The 20633-nt window shown below is 46.4% G+C and overlaps 2 protein-coding genes across 12 annotated transcripts in view; both read left to right on the top strand.

Annotated features, from left to right (window-relative positions):
• FNIP1 (folliculin interacting protein 1) overlaps nt 1-3478 on the top strand; it is a 64827-nt gene extending 61349 nt beyond the window's left edge. Inside the window, 1 exon segment of the mRNA XM_036391503.2 lies at nt 262-3478. Coding sequence (XP_036247396.1) covers nt 262-340 — 79 coding nt within the window. The 3' untranslated portion in view covers nt 341-3478.
• A 15434-nt stretch (nt 3479-18912) lies between these two features.
• Nucleotides 18913-20633, top strand: part of RAPGEF6 (Rap guanine nucleotide exchange factor 6) — a 122110-nt gene continuing 120389 nt past the window's right edge. For all 11 annotated transcript variants that reach the window (XM_036391432.2, XM_036391441.2, XM_036391436.2 and 8 more), the window contains exon 1: nt 18913-19007. In XM_036391432.2, the coding sequence (XP_036247325.1) occupies nt 18939-19007 (69 nt within the window). In that variant the 5' untranslated portion in view covers nt 18913-18938. The remainder of the gene's footprint in view (nt 19008-20633) is intronic.

Below are 20633 nucleotides of genomic sequence, written 5' to 3' on the forward strand. Positions count from 1 at the left end.
AATTTTCCTTCCCCCATCTGCTTCCTCACCAGTTTGTTGGCCCTGTTAAAACCCTACCAGACAGGTGGGAGCTCGGGCAGTGCTGACACTGTGGGAGCAGGCACATCTGGAGGGATGGGAGGAGCAATCTGGCAGCTGCAGTGTGTAACCCATGGCCCAAGTGCAAGTGCTGGGGCTCAAGCAGGCGGTGTGGGTTCTGACACGTGTTCAGCCAGTGACATTTCAGGCTGGATTAAACATGACTCTTCTGCTTCCTTTCAGGATTGAATCCAGCGACCTCCCCTTGCTGGCAGCTGTAGCAAGCACTCACTCTCCGTACGTTGCCCAGATCCTACTTTAAAATGCCAGAGGCCACAGACTTTGACTTTTTGCTTCTCTGGAAACAAAGTGGAAGACAACTTGTTCTGGCTCCTTTCTCTTTGCAGCAAGTAAAACAAACTGCTTGTTGAGCTTGCAGCACCTCCATATATGACTGCATGGTCTGCAAACAGTTGGAGACTTCTCTCCCACTTAGCAATTTATAAAAAAGGATAAAGAAAGGAGAAAGGAAAACTGAGTTAAGCCCAAGATTTCCACCACAGAAAAGCGGAGATTTTAGCAAAGCTGAAGACATGCATTTTTTTAGCAGTTTCTGCCACAGTGGCTGACTGTGACTTATACTGGGGAATGGAGGAAGAACTGCTCTGAGAAATACGTGATACCATCACCCCTTATAAACTGAACTGAGAGCAGCTGCCTTCAGCCAGGCTGCAGCTGATGAGGATCACATTAGGATCTGTAATTCTCAAGCTGCAATGATTTGTAAACAACTTCTACTTTTTCACATCATAGTCCAATTCTAAATACTTCCCAGAGGAATAATGGGGCAGAGGCCTGGGGTTTTTTTGTAAGAAACTTATTAATGACAGTCAGCTACAGAATTTATTTATGATCTTTCTCCTGGGAAGAGGAAATAGTGGGGGACAGAGGGCGACAGGGAGAACAGAGGAAGAGGCCAACAGACAAACTAGCGATGGAGATTCTTGGCTGGATGCTGTAACCAGTATTAAATGTTTATAATGTTTAAATGTTGCTTTATACTAAATGATGCTTTTCTTCGTCAACGTAATCAAAATGTTAAAAACAAAAATAATCTAAAGAGAACGTTGGCTGAAATTTCCCCATGGGTTCCCCAGAATGACATGACAATTACCTCTAACTTTTTTATGATATATAAAATCTTGGACCATCGTATTCTTTTTACAGCAGTCAGTCAGCTATTGAAATAATGAACAAGAAATAATTGTACCAAAGCATTGGGGAAAGAATGAGTAGACTATTACCCTTAATTGCTCAGGTAACAAATTGATACATTTTTTAAAACAAAGCAAAAAAAAAGAAAATTGATTACACCATAGTGTAATAATATCCAAATTATTTTTTGACAAATATACCCTTGCTGCAGATAACTCTAATCCCTTTTCTACTCACTTGTGTAATTACCAGCAGGAAATGTTGTTCATTTTATTCTCAGCATTTCTCTTTTACTCAGCCATCACTGGTTTGTCATTGTATATACAATAGCTGTACGAGTAGCTGATGGACCCAACCTGGTGTAAGTAATGTAAATAGACAGTGGGAGGTGGATTATGTTTTCGAAGGCTCTACTACCTCAGTTTAACTGGACACTTCATTCTAGGCTTTGCTTTCCATATTTGTCCTAGCAGCCAATTAATGTTGCTGATTTTTACCTTCTGTTTTCATCTGTTAGGTTTAGCATATCGAAATTCATGGATTATCCACACAAGTAGGAGACATGTATTCACTTGGTCGCTAAACTCTATAAAATTTCTATAAATACATCATTCTGTAATCATCTTCTCAATAGTACAGCACGCCTGCTATTGTTGTTTGCAGAGTTACTTTAAGTACAAATCTATTTTAACCATTTGATAAACTTGAAAACAACAGGAGAGATCCCTGCCCCACCTCTGTCAGTGACAGAACTCTCCTCCTTTCCTTCTCTGGGGCCAGGATTCACCTGGAGTAGTTTTTCAGTACTACTTAAAATCTATCACCTAAAACTCTGTTCCAGGGAGATCTGCGTGGCAAACCCACTCCTCCCTTCCATGTAGGACTGAGTCTACGTCAGGAAGTGACCCCAACATTCACACAGGCAGTGTCATTGGAAACTCTTTTGTATATAAAATCTAATGCTGACTGCTGCAGGGGAAAACCTCGTGTTTAATATGTGATCCAAGGATTTGTTTCTCCCATTTTTCCAATGTCCTTTCCTTGCCACACAATTATATTACATCTGGCTTTTGGAATGAGCACAAAACAGGGGCCCAGTTGTGTAAACACATTTCTAATGAAATATAGGATTGCACTCAGAACATGGATGTTTAACTCTTTGCTAGGATATGTGGTACAGGCAGTAGTTGGATACCATGTTGTGCACAGACTGGCACAGTGACCTGGCAGTGTCTGTGCTGCTGGGGCTGCCAGAGGAGGGTTCCTGCCTGTGCCTTGGGAGGTTCTGTGGGTGAGTTCATCCACAGCACGTGTCCAGAGAGCTGGGCAGCTGCCCCCTCACCCTGGCATCCCCCAGGACTGTGCTCACAGTGATCCTTACAGGAGAATACTGGTCCTCCTTTGAGCCTTAATTGTGCAAATTGTTGGGGTCACTTTGAAATGGGTTTGACTCTCCAGAAAGGCCCTTGCACGGCCTGCAGTGATGGCTGACGTGAGAGGAGAAGGAGGTGGCTGTTGAGTGGCGCCTTCTCTGCTGCCCTCTGCACCAGCCAGTAATGGCATTACTGGTGTGCTCGGTCAGCCCCAGACGGAGCAGCCACGGATGCAGCTTCCTCATCATCCTCCCACAGTCCCTCCTGGCATGGCAGCAGCCTCTCCACCTCTCAGCAGTGTTGTGGGCAGAACACAACCAAACCCTTGTGTGATGGGAAGTTTTCCTGTGAGTGAACTTTTTGGGTACGTGAACAATGTGGTACGTATGTCTGTTTGTTAAATATGAAAAGGGATTTTTACAGGATATAGAATTGACTTCTTAAAATATATCACTATTCTTTTATGTGAATAGAAAACTAATGTTTGATTTATTTTTTCCACTACTCCCAATCTCCATTATTAACATGTCTTAATTTTCTGGCTGAAACCTAATTATACTAGGCACACAAATTAGCAAATTTGATTTTGTTGCAATTGGCAAACACTGGGCTGCTAAGAACAAAAAACTGTTTAAAAGGACAGATTTTACACCTTGCATATGTTTTCCCTATTAGTTCTTAGAGATGTTTTATGACAATTTTTGCTTTCTCTAAATTATTTAGATGGTGGTACTTGTAAAATGCTGGTTAAAATGTACATACTTGTTATCTCTTCTGTTTTTGTATATATTTCCCAAGATGTGCACTTGTATTATAATAACCATTCCCAATTTTAGGGGAAATTTGTGCAATAAATACAGTATGTCAGTTTAGTTCTGGTACCTTATGTGTCCCTTTTTTGACATGTGCCTTGAGTCTGTGGGTGAGTGAACCATGTTACATTTTACACCTGTCTCCTCTCAGCTCCTCTTTTTGGGGCATTGATTCTGGCACTTGGCAGTGCTGCGGCCATTTTAATTTGGGATTTCATAGGGAATTAATTGTTTCAAATAGGAATTTGTGATTGCACTTCCTGTCCCTTCAGCTGTGAATGTTGTTGGCCCCCAGAAGGCAATAGTGAGATGGGAGGGAGGTCCTGATGCTTGATTTTGTGTGAAGTGAACAACATAAGCAGAAAGCAGAAAGCCATTGTCTTCCACTGGTTCATACATTTGTTCCTAAAGTGACTTGCAAGGAAGTTTGTCACAGATGTGTTTGCCATTGTGCTTGTCACTGCATTTGTGCCCATCTACCTGAGTACAATCCCTTCTCTGTCTCTCTGGGCTGCTGCACGGGAATGAAGGTTATTGAGGAGTTGTTTTAAGGTTTTATTAGATCTAAGTTTAAATTGTGATAGCAGTGCTGCCAAGAAAAGTGAAGTAATAATCATGCAACAGGAAAAACAATTAGGAAGGTGTAGCAGAGTGTATAAATGATGCTTTAAAGCATCTGGGTTAAATAAGGTCCTGTGTTCCCAAAGAATGGAAAAAGGACAAACAGAAAATGGAAACTGTTGCTCAAAGCAGCTGCATCTTCTATTTTTGATAAATGCTACATGGATTCCTGCCCTGGTACATACCTGCCCCAGGTGCCCTTGCCACATGCGAGGTGCAGGATGAGCTGAGGGATGAGCTGAGGTCAGTGTCCCCAAGCCCTGTCTTGCAGCGACCAGAGAATGCTGTGGGTCCCACATTCAGCACAGCCAGACAGCACTGGAGTCTTCTAGGATTTCCACTTGCACCTGCCAAGTCATTTAAAAGGATGCCCATGATGGGAGTGTTTGGAAGAATGGAATTTGTCCCCTCTCAGAGGAATGAAGGCCACAACAACTGACTCAGGGTGCTTAAACTGGTCCTGGTAACACCACCCTGAGGTTTCCCTGTGTGCAGGGATGAATTGCTCTGACTGCCTTCCCTGCTGGCATCCCAGGTAACACTGTGTCAATGGCTCAGTGCTCCGTGTGGGTGAGTCAACAAAGGCAATTAACACGGATTCCTTGCCTTTTAATACTGATAACATCAGGGGGTTTTTGCTGGCCTGGTGAACTGTTCCATGATGGATTCACAAGGCAGACCCTGCAGTCCCACAGCAGCACTGAAGGTGTCAAGCAGGCAGCTCCAGCAGAGTCTGCAGCAGGAGATGGTGGGCTTTAGCTGGGAGTTCTGTCATGGAACACTGAGATGTGCACTGTCAGACCTCCTGCAGGGCTTCTTGGGCTGAGTGCACCTGACAGAGGGCAGAGAATTTTGTGTTACCAGAGTAGATGGTCATGAGGTGTCCTCCTGACGGGGATGGCAAGAGTAGTTGGAGTCATGTGTCTGTGTGGGTGTTTGGCAGCAATGATGTGAGCAGTAAATTCAGCAGTGTAATCACTGCAGCATCCAGAAAATGTTGATGTTAATGCCCAGAATTTATTTCCTTTTTAACTTTCCAGCTAGACTGGGACATAGCACTTGCTAGGCAATATTTTTAAAGTATTGTTGCTCCTTTTCTGTAATTCCCTTAATTTTCCTGAAACAAAAGCAAAAGCTAATTCACTTAGCTGAGGCAAAGGCAGGAAGGAAGCCACAGGCACCCGAGTACCACGGCGTCTCTCATCTCCCACATTATTCCCAGGGGTCTGCAGAAGAGGATATGATTATTTTCTGTGTGGCTTAGAGCAGAGTAACCACAGGACAATTTCTGGATCCAGGGGTGGGAAGCAGCTTGATGTGTTGGCTGCACAAAAGCACAGAGCTCTTAACAGCTCTTTGCTGAGCTGCTGTTGCTTTCTTCTCTCTCAAACATTTATTGTTAAAAAATAGTGGCCTTGTAGTTGGAGGTAAAAGTAAGAGAGAGCCTGGAGATACATGTGACTTTTGAGTCTCTGTGCTGTAAGGAACATTTCTGTTTATGTGCTGCAGCATGCACATTCTGTTCCAGCCATCCCCTCATTTATTTTGTGGTACAGGAGAAGTTACAGGCTTTGCACACCGTCCCTGCAGCCTTCTTGTCTTCCCCCTGTACAAGATCATCTTAGCTGTTGCTACAGGCAGATCTAAATACACCAGTGCTTAGGGTTTTTGAAAGTTGCTGGTGCTGGCTGGAGATGCTTCTTTACTGGAAGCAGCGCTTGTCTGTTTTGACTGCCAAAGAACCACAAGTTCAAATCCAATGGGATCTGTCCAGGCTTTGGAGCAGAACCTGATTCCCCAGCAGCAGTGGCTTTGCTTTGAGAGTCCTCTGGCAGAGGAGCTGGAAGGTAAATCATCTGTGCCCAATGGGCCTGGTAGCTCTCCCAAAGGGGTGGTTAATTTTCCTGTTGCTGTGGTCAGTGGGAAGGAACAGACATTACAGGACAAGCAGCTCAGCACTGAGGAACAGGACTGAGAGCTCCTGCCCCGAGTGGCACGGAAAGTCCAATGTGGAGCATCCCATGGGGCTGGGGTCCCCACAGGAACCTGGTGGAAGAGCTGGCATGAGGGGTTATGTGTTGCAGAGGTGCTGTGATTCTCCTTCCACCAAGGGACTGGGCAGCATTTTCTGCCTCAGCAATACCTGCTGGTCTGCAAGGCTGGGCAGTTGTGTGGCCTCTGGAAAGGAACAGCTTCATGTGAGCCATCACCCACATGTCACCCACTTGGGTCTTGCTCAGGCTCTCTGGCAGCTTGTCTCCTCCTAGAAGCAGCATAGTAGCAGGAAGCAGCATGTTACTCCCTGTATTTGTTTATTTTCATTACTAAAAATATTTGTACAGGGGCAGAACTTGATCTCCAAACCTCTGTGTGTTCCAGCTGTTTGTTCCCAGCTAGAACTTAAGACATGTGTTCGGAGGGTGGGGATCAGTGCCTGAGCTCCGAGAACCTGCCGCAGCGGGGCCCAGAGAGCTCTTCACGCCGGTCGCTGGTGGTTACGGTACGAGAAGGTGCAGGAGTAAAGGCAGGTGACAGCAAGTGTCTGGTGCGGCGGTTTGGGATGCCGGTGATAAGGAAAGGCTACCTGCAGCACTCGGGAGTGGTTCGTGCTGAGGCGGCACCTCCCACGTCCGGCATGACCTCAGAGGCCGCGGCGGTGACACGCGCCCTTCCCCTCAGCGCCCGTCAGCCGAACGCCAGCGCTGGGCGCTGCCCCTGCCCGCTGCTGTTGCTCAAAGCTCCGTGGGTTGAGCAATGCCCGCGCTGGCCGTGGCTGTGTGGGCAGGGCAGGTTGTGCCCCGGATCCCATCGGCACCCAGGGAGTGCCGCGATGCGCTGCGGCCGGAACAACCGGCCCAGGTGGTTCGCGGGGCGAGCCCGGCCACGGGGCTGCTTCCTGCTAGGAGTGACTGCGGCGTAGGACTCGCTTTGTTTCAGGGCCAGGTTTCCCCAGAGCTCCATGTCGGAGCCCTGCAATACAGCCAGGCAGCTGTCTGGGTGCCCAGACAGCAGCGAGGGCGAGCGGCCGTGACTGCGGGGCAGAGCTGCGCTGCCGGGCCGCACGGAGGAGCCATTCCGGCCCGGCCAGCAGCCCTTATTGCAACATCCCAAAGGAAACATTTGGGCCGCAGGCGCGTCCCGGATTTCCAAAGCAGCACAGGCGATAAGCAGATGCCTTTTTCTTGTGACACAGCTGCTCTGCCTATGTCCCAGCTTTGGCCAGGCCCCCGGCTGTGAGAGGAGCGCCCAGTCCGAGTGCTGGTGGGGATTTCTGTGATTTCACCCCTCACTGCACCTTCGTGCTTTCAGTTTGGTGGTGTTTTCCTTAAGGACCTGTAACCCAGCCCCTTTGGTAACAGTTTTTCTCTAGATAAAGCTTCTCAGAAATGAAATTATAGACCAAGAAAAATCTTAAGGAAGAACGAGCCAGGGGCGGCAGGATGGAGGTATCCTGCTCTGGCTCAGCCTTTTCACTTTAAAAACCCAGAGCTTTGTGTGAGCGGGAGGGAGCCCCTTTCTCTGGCACAGGTCACAGGGGAGCACGGGCTGGGAGAGCCCTGCAGTGCCACAGTGCCAGAGGTCAGGGCCATCCCAGGGCCATGACACTGCCTTTTAGCCCATAAAGACATTGTTTAATTGCTGGTATCTTTTGGTTTGAAGATTTCATCTATTCTGTGCTTTCTGAAATGTTGAGGGAGTGGAATTCTGTCCGACCGTGCCTTTGCCTGCTTCCATTGTTCAGTTTCTAGCACTACCCAGACTGTCTGTTTAATCTGAAACTTGCCTTTCCTTCTTCATTAACGCCTTAAGATGAGCTTTGATTCCACTGGTTGGACAGGCCCTGCTTTTTCCTTATGGAAAAGCACTAAGGGGGAATAGCGGTCCTGCAGATCACGTGTGGCTCTGCTGTGCTGGAGCAATCACAACCAATGCTGCTCTCGTCATCATTTCCTGCATGAGCAGGATGGGCTGAAGTTGCAGCTCTGGGACATATGAATGTGTCACTGGTGGTAGTGCTGGGGCCAGGTGGGAGAGCTGAAGGTGGAGTTTCTCCTAGGTTCTTAATGGAAAACAAACATTTTCCTTAAGTGGCATTGAAAATGAAGGCAGTGTTTCTTACGGAAGTGCACGTAGGTGGGCTGAGGAAGAAGGGTGAGAACATTTCCTTGAGAAATGAGCATCTTACTTCCCAAAGGCTCTTTAATTTAGTTTTCTTGACTAATCAAATTAATTTCTGGAATATTTTCACTAATGTCACCAAAAGAAAAGTGGTTTATAAACAGCCTGGAGCCAGCAGAGAGTGCAGTGGTGAGGGCACCTGGAGGCAAAGCCCAGGTCTGTGCATGGGTAACCCCAGCAAGTCCCTTGGCCAGTTCCCAGTGCTGACACAGGGCCACTGGAGGGATGTCTCCTGAGCAAAACCCTCATGTGGGGCCTTTGGAGTGGCACTGGCAAGAAGACCCTATGCTACAAAGGTGTCCATAAACAGTGACTTTAGGGCAGAGGGTACCAGTGCATTTATGTGCTTGATTTTCCTGACGGGGATGCTATTCCCTTTGGAGAACTTCAGTGTCTTAGAAAGACTATGTTCAGCATTTCTTCTATAGCTATTTCTAGAATTACTTCAAAATTACAGCCATGAGCAATTATAGTTTTCAATAGCTTATTGAGTGCACTGAATCCTAAGACATTAACTACCACATTTTCAAGGAGTAGATTTATTAATAGCAGCTGTAGCTAGAAATCTTGTCTAATTTTGATCACTACCAAAAGACATGAAAAAATAAGGACTCCTGTTTTCATGTATTAACAATACGACTGATAAAATTTGTGGGAGATATTCTGGGCAAACAAAAAAATTACAGCTGTGTTCCTTGTGCTGCAATAATTAATGATCATGCACTTTATTCTCCAAAGCTGTTTTTCTTGTACAGTTTAACTAAAGGTCTTGATCTTTGTCATTTCACATGACATTGTTCTGAGGCTGTAAAAGCCATCAGCCTGAAGGAGAATTTATTTTTCAAAATACAGCTTAACTCTCCAAACTATTTCTTAAATTATAGGTTAGTGAAAAGCAGGCCCTTCCCACGGAAACAGAGTTTTTTAAGAACTGTAGACTTGATATGATTTAGTATTAAAATCAAGGGCTCTGTCTTGGGCTGGTAAGAATCCCCATTGCTCCTGGCAACTGCAGCTCTTCACAGCTGTGAATTCAGACACACATTTTTCAGGGAAAAATAATCCTTAACCTAAATACAACTTTTCAGATATTTTGAGGTTGACCTTCGCCTCCTTGTCTGTTTTTTTTTCCAGGTTGGCTGGCTGGGAAGATGCTGACCCCACTGGATCACAAGCTCCTACAGCAGCTCATCCTTCCAGTGAAGGAACCACAGGCTCTGCTGGAGCCCATGCAGGGTTTGTCCACTGCAAGTCCTTAGTCTCAGAAATACAGGGTGAATTCCCACTTTTTCAGGATGTGAACAACAGAGGCAGGTTTGGGGGAAATGTCTTCCATCAGAAGTTCTATCCTCTGCCTTCATCACTTACAGTCAAAGCATGAAAGCTCATTAGGTGTGATTTGGCTGTTTCCTGTCCAGGCTGTCAACTAAAGAGGCAGCAGAGCAGCATTGCTGGAGCATGTGGTGGTCTCATTATCTCAGCAAGGGAAACACTCTGCAACAGAACCCTCACCCCCTCCTTGCCCATGGTGTTTAAACTAAATGGTTTTAAATGAAAAGAGGGTCAGTTTAGGTTAGATACAAGGAATAAGTTTTCTGCAGTGAAGGTGGGGAGGCCCTGGCCCAGGATGCCCAGAAAAGCTGTGTCTGCTCCATCCCTGGAAGTGTTCAAGGTGAGGTAGGATGGGGCTTTGAGCAACCTGGTCTAGTGAAAGGTGTCCCTGCCCATAGCTGGGAGCTGGAAGAAGATGACCTCTAAAGGTTCCTTCTAACATAAACCATTCTGTGATTTTGTTATTGCATAAGTTACTGACAGCTTCATCTGCTGGACCACCATCACTGCACCTCTGGGTTTGGGGTGTCCCTGACACCTGTCTCCACTCACAGTCTTGGCACACTCCAGGACATGGCTTTACTGATGATTCCCACCCTGGCCCAAGGTGCTGCAGAGCTCTGCTCTCTCAGTTTCTTACTGCAATACTCTTCTTGCCAATTTTGATTGCAGATTCCTTACCATGTGTGTACACATCCTTCTTTAGACCACAACTGGATAAAGCTCTGGGGTGGTTCCTGCTCAGGTTCTCCTTAACTGCAAACCCACAAACTGTTTCCATTTCTCTTGGTACCTTCTTCAAAAGTGCAGCACTTTTGTAATACCCTCCTAGTGTGAGACCCAATGATGGTTCACAAAGTAGCAACTACTACAGCAATAGTTTATATAAAAGCACTTCTGCAAAGGCAGTTTTGCCTTGGATAAAGATAGCAATGAAATTCAGCTGTTCCAATGCAATGGACTGCCATGGAAAATGTTTGCCACTGGCAAAAGGTCTGGAAAAAAAAGTAAGTCACTTTTTAATCAAAAAAGTAGTGAGTTATCTACTGGTACCATCCACGGCTTTTAGTGTGCTGGTATGGCACTGAGAGTGTTCCTGACACATGGAGGGGAGGTAAGGGCACTTGGAGGGCAGCTCCACTCAGCTTTCTAGAAAAGTCAAAGGTTCCTGGTTATACTTGTGCTGTCACTTCATATGCAGCTATTGAAAATTATATTTCCTTGACAAGATTGTTTTTGGTGTCAGGGTTTTTCTGGAAGTCATTGTGCTTCCTATGGGCCAAGCAGGTCACTGCAGGAATTTCATTGTGTTTCCCTTTTCAGTGGAAATTGCAAATACATTTCCAGGCACAGCTCTGGAAATACCCCAACAGGAGCCTCCATCACCTCTTCAGTGTTTTAGACTGAGCAGTGCTTGGTGTCTCAGCTTTCACCTACATGGAGTGAAATGCCTAAAAATCTTAAGAAATTGCATCTGCCTTAATGTCATCACTGCTATCCTACCTAATAAATATTTTCCTAAAAAACCTCAGTCCCCTCTCTCTGATGAAGACTACTTCCACAGGGGTAAGCAGTGATAGGTAAGTGGTATTTGTGTACTTGGGTGACATCTGTTTTATTGGGCGGAGCACTCAGCTGTGCACAGATAACTTGCACCACCCTCTGATTCATACAATCATCTGACCTTCATCTAACTGCTGCTCTGCTTTTATTTCCTTTTCTCCCTGTCAGTTACAGTAAAGGAAATTCTTCCTGTGCTCCATACACAATGCTTCCTTTCATTCAAGGTTTGGTTGTGCTTTTAGCATTTAAAAAAAGAACCAGTACAGCCATCTACTAAAAAAGCACAGGATGAAGTATCACATCCCTCTACCCTCACACTTACCCCCCTGCAGACGACACACACTCCAGGAGTTGCTGTACTTTGGACACAGCCTAGGTGAAATCCCAGCTGGGAGATGCTGCAGCCTCTCAGGGTGGGATGATGGGGTTTGCTGTGAGGTTTTGCTCCCTGTTTGGTGTATGGACAAGTAGGCAGGTCTTCCAGGAGGAGTCTAACTCTGCTGGCTCTGTCTGGTCCTGTACCTTCAGCTCCTGCTCTGCCCTGGTGAGGCTGTTCCTCTGGGTACACACTTGTGTCCGTCCCTTGCAGCTGAGGAAGGACAGCCATCTCCCTGGCTGTCCCAGCTTTCTGAAGCATGAAGGTAAGGGAGAGTCTGGTGGTCTCTGAGCAGGAGCATCTCAGCTGTCTGATGCAGGAGAGCTTCTGGGTGGTGGGAAGAGGCCATCACAGGCTTGGGACACTGTTAGGACTCAATATCCCTGGCCACAGAATTACTGAATGTTACCAAGGGCAGGGTCTCTAGAAGAAGGGAGGAAAACCACACTGACTGGAAGAAGAGTCATCTGCAGATCTTTCTAAAGTTAAAAATAGTGAGGATTTTGTTGCCAGAAGACAGTTTGTCCTGTTATGCTGCTGTTATCATGTGAGCAGGCTGTATGCTTCTGCATTTGAAGACTAAAACTGAATGCTGAAAACAGGAACTTTCTGGAAATTCCGCATGCCTGAGATGTAATGGTCTCAGTGAGTTTCCTGATTTCATCTCATCCATATGGTCGTGCTTGGATGGGGGAACTAAACGTGTCATTAGCTCTGTAGGGTCACTAAAAGTCGAAGAAGAGATCATAAGGAATCATAAGGATGCATGATCCTGCAAAGACAGATGATAAAAGCAACTGCCCCTGACAACAAGTGCTTCAAGGCGAGGTAGCCCAGTTTAAGAGCATGGAGGAACTGAGCTCTTGCTAACTCATATCAGCAAGAGCTGTTTATCCCCTCTTCATCAAAAAAATAACACTGACAGCATCGAAATGTGACTAAAACCAGAGGATGATACAGGGAATTTTGGCCTTCATAGCTTTGCAATGACTTCACCAAGCATTCCTGGCTCCCAGGCCTGGACTGAGTCTACTAAACTGTGCAACATTTCTTTGTAATCAAATTATGGTTTATACACAGGCACAAAAACACAAACACAGAGACCTGTATCTTCCCACAAATGCACCAAATGTCTGCAAACAATGGAAAGCTGATCTGATGCTGGCTGAATCGTTACTGTGGTCTAGGCTACAATAGCAAAGCTCGTGGTTGCGAGGAACCTTAGCACCAGCAGCAAGAGACCGGTAAGAAATGCAAGTCTTCCGCAGCCTTGGTCTCCACTCAAATGCTGTAATGTTTCTCGTAGGATTTCACAAATCAGTAGAATGTATTTGATTGCATAAAGCAGTGAAATTGCCTGTCAGGCGTTTATTCACAGTTTCTTAATCCAGATGATTTCCAGTTAGAGAAAGTCTAGACCGTTGGCTTGTTCTTTGGCAGAAGAGGAGTTTTTTATTATTTTTTCACATGCTCAGAGGATTACTCAATTTACTTAAAAAAGGGGAAGGACTGAGATCCTATTTACTCTAATTTTTATCATATTTAAACTGGCTGCTCTCTGTAGGCATGCCCCATTCTTTTACCAGCTCAACATTGTCGGTCAAAGTGTTGTCCAGTAACAAATGCCACAGATACACAGAATGGTCACATTGAGTTATGCAAGTGTTTGGCTTTTTGCCTCTGAAAATAGCTACTCAGTAGAAAAATACAAATCCCACTGCATGTTCTCTCTGGGTTATAACAGGTCACAGACACAAAATCCTCACTGTTTGTGAAATCTTCTTGCAGCTTATAGTTGTACAACTTTTTACATCCCTGAAAAATTAACGGGAATATGTTAAATTGGCAACTGATACCAAATTACTGCTGGAGAGTTTCCCATGCCAAGATTGCTCTTTTTCTTACTTAAGTCTTCATCTTTATCTGTACCCAGCCCATTCTTTTACTCACCCTCCACTTTCTAATGGTTTTTGGCATGATGTTTCCACTACAAATGAAGAAAATCTTTCAGCTGAAGCTGTAACCTGATTTTAGCTACAAAGAACATGCAAATGAAGCAGTCACCAGACTCCAGATTGCCTGCTGTCAGGGCAGGTTCTCCCCCGCCACCCCCATCTTTAATTTTTTCAGGCTTGAGCATGGACATCTGTATACTGTTTCTGGATACCTCCAATATCTAGACAGGTCCATATGCTCTTTTGGGTTTTGTCAACAAAGTGCTGGGACTGGAATCACATATCTGTAGGTTGTGTGTAGTAAAAATAAAGTGGCAGAAAACACACAAAAAAATTGATACAAGAGCCTGTTTCAGAGAGAATTGTTCCATTGTGGAGTGGGTAGCAAGCCACTTGGAGCAAAGCAGCTGGGGTTTAGATGTTATTTTGTAACTATTTTGAATTGGTTTTTTTCAGTTCTTATTCCTTGTTGATAATGTTGTACACTACACCATGCCTGAGGCAGTGTGGACGCTCCGGTGATTTGGCAGGAGCCCTTTTTTTCCTCATCCCACTCACTCACATTCATCAGGGCTTGGTAACTCCATCAGGGTGGTGGCAGGCCCTGGACAGTCCCCTTCAAGTCACTCAGCAGTGGCACGGGAGGGGAATGCCCTCCTCCATACTTGCAGTTTCCCATACAGACACGGAAGGGAAATGAGAAAGATGAGAACATACATGTCAGTGTCACAGGACAGCCAGTGTTCTTTCAACACACACAGCTTTCACTGTCCTCACTGCAAACCTTCAGAGAGTGCATCAATGCCTGCCTTTGTGTTCACAGAAACCTTAGTAAATGAACAGCAAATAAACCAATTCACTGTTTCCTTTTCAGACTGTTCCTGACTTGGGAACAGGACTCCATAAGCACTGGCCAAGGATTACATGACACAAAGGTCAGGGTGACATGTTCCCAACACACTGTGCATCCTCAAGCATCAAATATTTGTTACTTCAGAATTTCCACCTGTCCTCCATGAAGCCTTTCCTGTGGACACCCCATAAACTGCCCTCAGCTGAGAGATGTGTCCTTCAATTGGGACTAAAACTTAGGAAATTGTTACTGCCTCCAGCTGAGCTATGGCTCAGGCTGCTCTTGGGAGCAGCTGGGGCTTGTCATTCCCTCTCTTTGCATGTTAATAAAATCTTTCAATCTTAAGGCTCCTCCCTGAATTCCCAGTCCATTCCCACCAGCACTCAGCACGTTAAGAGACCATCACAGATGTGTGACAGTGAACATGAAAAGCAAGGAAAATTGCCACTGAAGGTAAAATGTAAGTAAGGAAGGTGTTCCATCCCCACATTTGAAAGGTGTCAGGCTCGCCATTTGGTTCTGTATTGTTGATGGCTGAAAAATGAGTGTTTGACTATCACAAGGAGATCTGCAATTGCTTATGTGTACATGGCTTATACTTTTCAGGAAAAAATCTATATATAGAACGAAAGCCCTTCAGGAAAAATCTGTACTAGATTTTTTTTAGGAGGAAAGCCATGTTAGTCTTGAGTTAAAGAGAAGAAAGATGAGTTTAGTTTTAAAAACTAAATGTTAAACTAATATTATAATAACACAGCAGAAAGATAATGATCTCACAGTTCTGTTTCTTCTTTTCTACTTTTACCTTTGAACTGAAGCTCTGGAAATATGCACAGTGGGGAAGTAGCTCCAGTATTCAGACTATTTCATTCTTGCTCTTGACTTTTCAAAAATAATTTGGTATTTCAATTTCAGAAATGGAAATTTTGAGCTGCGAAATGCTGTCACAGCCAAGAGATCAACGTTCTTATGTAGCTACCTGAGCAGTGTTGTACCATTTGCAAAAATGTAACTTTCCTGCAAAAGGTGAGCTCTTACAAAATTCCTAATGATCTCTTTGCATCCCCAGTTTTTCAGGAAGTTCATCATCAGAATAAGGATATATGGTAGCTCTGTCTGAAGAGGTTCTTTCTATTGGGCCTCCCAGAATATTTTGTTTTCCTCTAGTCAGGCAGAGAATTAATTTGTGTATCCTCCCTGTGGTATGTTAACCATGTACTTAGCTAGTAGTTGTTGCCAAAGATGTGCATGAATGTCCAAAGGGATTTTTTTTCCCAAAGCTAAGAAATTAAAACCAATAGCCTAACAGCCAGATTGGAGAATGAGAGGAAGGAAATTGCCAGGCTGTAACAGAACTCACAGGACACTAAATACATAGAATACATAAAAATAAGAGTTAAAAATACTTCAGTGCATGATGATTATGAATCTCTCCCAGTGGGAGAGGTGAGGAAGCTGAGTTTTACCCTGAGGAATCTGGGATGTGCACACGGTGGTAAAAGGCATTACATTAAAAGGCATCTTTGGGAGTGTCAGCAAAGCAGAACAATTGAGGGAACATACTGGGAGGAGGAGATGTACTCTGTAACTCAGCTGCTCTTCCCAAATTCACAATGCTTGAAGCAGAAACATTTAATCTCCAGAGACTGCAACTCATCTGTATTAATAGCAAAGCACCTCTGATTCTTACATACAGATACTGTTAGTTTTGAATTAAAAACTTTGCAGTAAGTGATGATGCTTTACTTGTGCAGGGATACAATCCAGATAAAGGGGAAGCAAATTTTCCCCTCTGCATGGACAATAGGTGTCCTGCTTGGCCACTTCCCTTAATCCCAGCCCTATTATTACTCACTTGTGAAAGCCTTTTAATTGTGTTTAACCATGTCAGCTTTACCACGTGGAGACATTGGCTGTAACACCACTAAGCAGTGAGGATCATGACACTGGTTTCCATTGTTCTCCAGATATCTGGGAAAATAAACCCTATGGGTGAAATAGCCCCTGAAATAATTGCAGCTATTAGAGCCATTACCTACCAAAATTCAGGTGCTTTTGGAGTGAGAGAAGTCTTGTTTCATGGGTAAGGTGAGCCAAGCAATTAAATTGGAATGGCAGCTTTGGTTCCCATGGAATACTGCTGGCTCCCTCACTGCTCCTGTGCCTAGGCTGGCGTTCAGGATGCGAATTTCTGTGCTAAAGGAATTTTTAGGCTACTAACTTTATTCCCATGGTAAGTGTCCACTTCTGTGTTAAGTTTGTTGTAGGAATGCTGAACAGCTGGAATAGGTGATAAAATGAGTTCCCTTCTAAAAACCAATAGGGCTTAAATGATTTCAGATCTATGAGAACTGTGACTGCGTAGATCTCACCAAAATCTGGGGTTTTCTTGCTAGTTATTAATTAGTTTTTTTTCCCAGCCACCTGCACCTGGAGAGTATTGACTAGTTTTTACACAATCTTTAAAAATGAACTGAGCTGGTAAAGCTCTTGATTTGCTATTACATCTGTGATTAAAAAAAAAAAAAAAAAAAAGAATCTCCTAACAGAAAAGGATTCCCATTTCAGTTATTTTCTTCTTTTCCTCTTAGTTACTCAGGAGGACTTTTTCTCTCTATCTTTTCCATTTGGTTCCTGGCAGGGAATCTCTGAAGATTCCCACACCACTGGAAACAATATTTTATGTACTAAAGTTGAAAGAGGATAATATGTTCTGCCAAATAACTAGTACGAACTTCTGACCTTTGGAAGAATAATAGACCTGATATTTGGAAATCTTACATTTACAACAGAAGTTCAAAGAGAACAAAAAAAAAAGAAAATGAGTTTTGATAGACTTCATGAGACTGAAACCTGTGTCTTTCCTGTCAGTTTTGGGAGCATCTCATATTCTCTCTGTTGTGTATGAGGTGTAATGACTGGGATGTTAAGAGTAGCTTTTCTTTAGATCCTTGCTGTCCATCCCATGGCTGTTGTGCCTCCAGTGATACCAGGCACAGCATCAGAACAGTCTGCACTGGAGGAAACATCGTATTTCCTGAGATTTTTAAGAAAACAGTAGAAATATTATGAAACAACGGGGAAGGGACAATCAAGTCCTTGAGCACAACAAAGGTAATTGTGCCATAAAGGGCAAGTGGTAAAGAGAACGGGAAGGGGTAGCTGGAGAAAGGGCAGGAACAAAAACGCTCTTGGTATTAGGAAAGAAAGATGAAAAAGCAAAAGGGCAAACACAAGTTGTATGCCTGCAAAGCTTTGATCTCATAAATTTACAGAATCGGACTTGTAATAGGAAGGAAAATCTTGCGATGTGTGTTTGGTATGTGCTCCTTCTGTTGTCCCCGAGCGGTCGTCAGGGCCAGCAGTGCAGGGCTTGGAAGGAGTCTGTAAATCCCCACAGGACCCCCGAGCTGTGGCAGCGCTTTCCTTACTAAAGTATTCCTTATTTGTATTTAATGCCGAGCTGTCTCCGGCGAGGCCGGGCAGGGCAGCGGGACCGAGGCCGGGCTCTGCAATCCTCACTGGGCACGGCGAGGATGGGGCCGGTCCTGCAGAAGCGACCTAAGGCAAAGGCTCGGAGCAGCTCAGGAGCCACGGAGGAGAATGAACATTCCATGAACTGCAGCGTGAGGGAAAGGGGGAACGCACGCAAACTCCGCGGGAGCGCTGCCATGACAGCATGCCTGCTGTGATGCCTCACGGGCACTCTGCTCCCAAGTGCTGCAGGAAACGCTTTCTTTCGGCTGTAGTTGCTGAAGAACGCGCCTCATATCGGGTGCCCAAGCAGCACAAAGCGACTTTCAACAGAGACTGGCGGCCTCCTGAGGGCTCGGCACGGCCGCACCGCGCATGCGCCCGGCCCCGCCCAACCCTCGCGAGCCTTCGCTCCGCGCCGCCCCGCCGGCCCCGCCCCCTGGAACGCCGCGGCGCGTGGGGGCGGAGCTCACTACAGCCCCGCCCACTCCCCGTCCGCCCCGCCCCTCGCTCTTCTTGCTGATTCTCTGGGTTAAAGCGCCCGCTCTCGCGCTTTTCTGTACCGGGGGATGCGCGGCGGGTGACCGGGGCGGGGGGTCCGGGCGGGGCCGGCGACTCCCGGCGTGTTCAGGAGAGACGCGGGCTCGTACCCGGCCGCGGGGTTTCTCTCCGGACCCTCTGGCGCCGCGCCGCGGAACAACTCGCCCGTCCGCATCGCTTTGTGCGGGCGCGGAGGGCGGAGCCGCGGGGGCCGAGCGCGCGGGGAGTCCCGCTCGGGCCGGTAACTTCGCGCACGGAGCGCTCGCGCCGCGATGGGGAGCGGCGCCGGCCGCCCCGGGACCGCGCCGGGAGCCGCCGCCACCCGCCCCGAGCGCCGCCGCCGCCGCTGAGCTCCAGGCGCCCCGAGCGCCGCCCGCCTGGTGAGCAGCCAGCCCGGCGGCGGGCACCGCGCCCGGCCCCGCTCCCGCCCCGGCCTCCCCCGGCCCGGGCCCCGGCGCGGGGAACGTTTCGGGGTGCGTCCCCCGCGGGCCCGGAGCGCGGCGGAGCCCGGGCAGGAGCCCCGGCGGGCCGCGGCGCTGTGATCGCGCTGTGATCGCGGCGCGCCCCGCGGCAGCGCCCCGCAGCCGCTCCCCAGGCGCCGCGGGGCGGGGGGCGCCGGGCTGGAGGATGAGCGCCCCGGTGGAGCCCAGGATCAAACAGGCGCTGCGGAAAAAGCCCGCCGAGCGGACTCCGGAGGTAAGGCGGCTCCGGCTCCTTCCCAGCGGGTCCTTTTATTTACTTTCTCACTTTTCCTTTGCGTAAATCCGTGTTCCGACAGCGCGGGATCTGCGGTGCGCGCACAGACCGGGCTGGCGCACAAACTTCTGTCTGGAGCTCGGTTATTTATTTAATTCTCTCCGAAGTTGGCTCTCTCGGGACCAGCAGAGGTTTAAACGCCCAGTAACACGCTGGGTACAGGCACAAGGCGCTTCATGAAGTGCTTCGGGCCGGCTGTAGGAAGAACAACAAGAAGTAGATCAGCGAAAAGTAGAATGATGCATATTTCAGTGATGCAAAACTTATGGGAAAAGTTAGGGAGCTGAAAGGCTTTGCTTACCTGTACAGTGATGCAGATTTAAACAAAACCAAACTAATTATGCTGCCCAGACTTCATAAAGATGTTTCTGCAGTGAGTGGGAGTGTAGAAATGTGTGAGGCTGGTAAGCTACAATAAAACGCATTTTCCAATTAACTGCCTTCTCTGTCCCTTCCCCACAAGCTACTCTGTAATCAGCCATGTATTTTTGGGAATGGTAATGTCATGGAGCATTAACTTAATAATGAAATAGGTTTGATATCATTTGCATTTGTTGAAGGTCTGATTGGAGTTTGTTTGCTTACTTACCCTTTGCCTTCCTTCGTTTCCCTTGCTGAGATTTTTTTTTAATGTGCTCGAGAACTAGTGCTATGAAGTGATACACTCTTGAGTTTTTCCCTTGGAGACTGGGAAACATCTGTTCTCCCTTGGTACTTCATGGAGAGCAGAATGTCCTGCCTGGTCTTCCTTATAAGTTAATTATGGAAGGGCTACTTAGAGAGCTGCTCAGAGGCTGCTCCGGGGTTCATCCTAGCAGGACAGAGTCCCTACTTCCCTTTCAAGTCGGCTGAGTGAGTGAAATACAGATGTTCAGTCCCAATGGTTGCTTGCTTTGGGATATCCGGCACATTCTTCCTCGTGTCTCTAAATTAATGATGAGGCAGTCTCAGTGTCCATTCTTTTTTCCTTATTTTAGCACTCCCCTCTTGCTTCAGAGCTTTCTTTCTCTTCAACTGGAGTCTTCAGTTAGCAAAATTCCTTTGCTAGTGTGGCTTGCAGTGTTGGGCAACTGGGTTCATCACAGAAGTGTCATTCAGGAGTTGGCATTCCGTGCTGGCTCGTCATGGCTTGGACTGTGGGGAACAGGTAATCTGCCTTGGCTCAGAACCCCTGCTCACCGCTGCTCCTGTTTGCTGTACCAACCTCTGTGGCTGTGTAGGGCTTTTTGTTATTTTTGTTTTGGGCATCCCCAGTTTTTCCCCCAGCAGCCATCATGGGATTCCTTGTGGTTGTCACTTTGTTTTGGCTAAAATGGCCTTAAAATAATTATTTTGCTTAACCTTGTAGTGTTAAACTGTCAGATATCACAATGACTGACTGCTTGTGGGTTTGTGTGCATTTGTGTAAATTTCCATTGAGAGTGACATGAGTGTTGTGCGCAGGTTTGAATTTGCCAAGGTACCTTAATTGTGGGAAAAAAATCTAATGTTTGCTATCTGAGTAATAATACTTCTGAAATGATTTTAAAAATCTAAATTCTCTTGTTAATTTGACCCTGTTTTGGC

The sequence above is a fragment of the Molothrus ater genome, chromosome 15 (genome assembly GCF_012460135.2).
Source record: "Molothrus ater isolate BHLD 08-10-18 breed brown headed cowbird chromosome 15, BPBGC_Mater_1.1, whole genome shotgun sequence".
Taxonomy (NCBI): Eukaryota; Metazoa; Chordata; class Aves; order Passeriformes; family Icteridae; genus Molothrus; species Molothrus ater.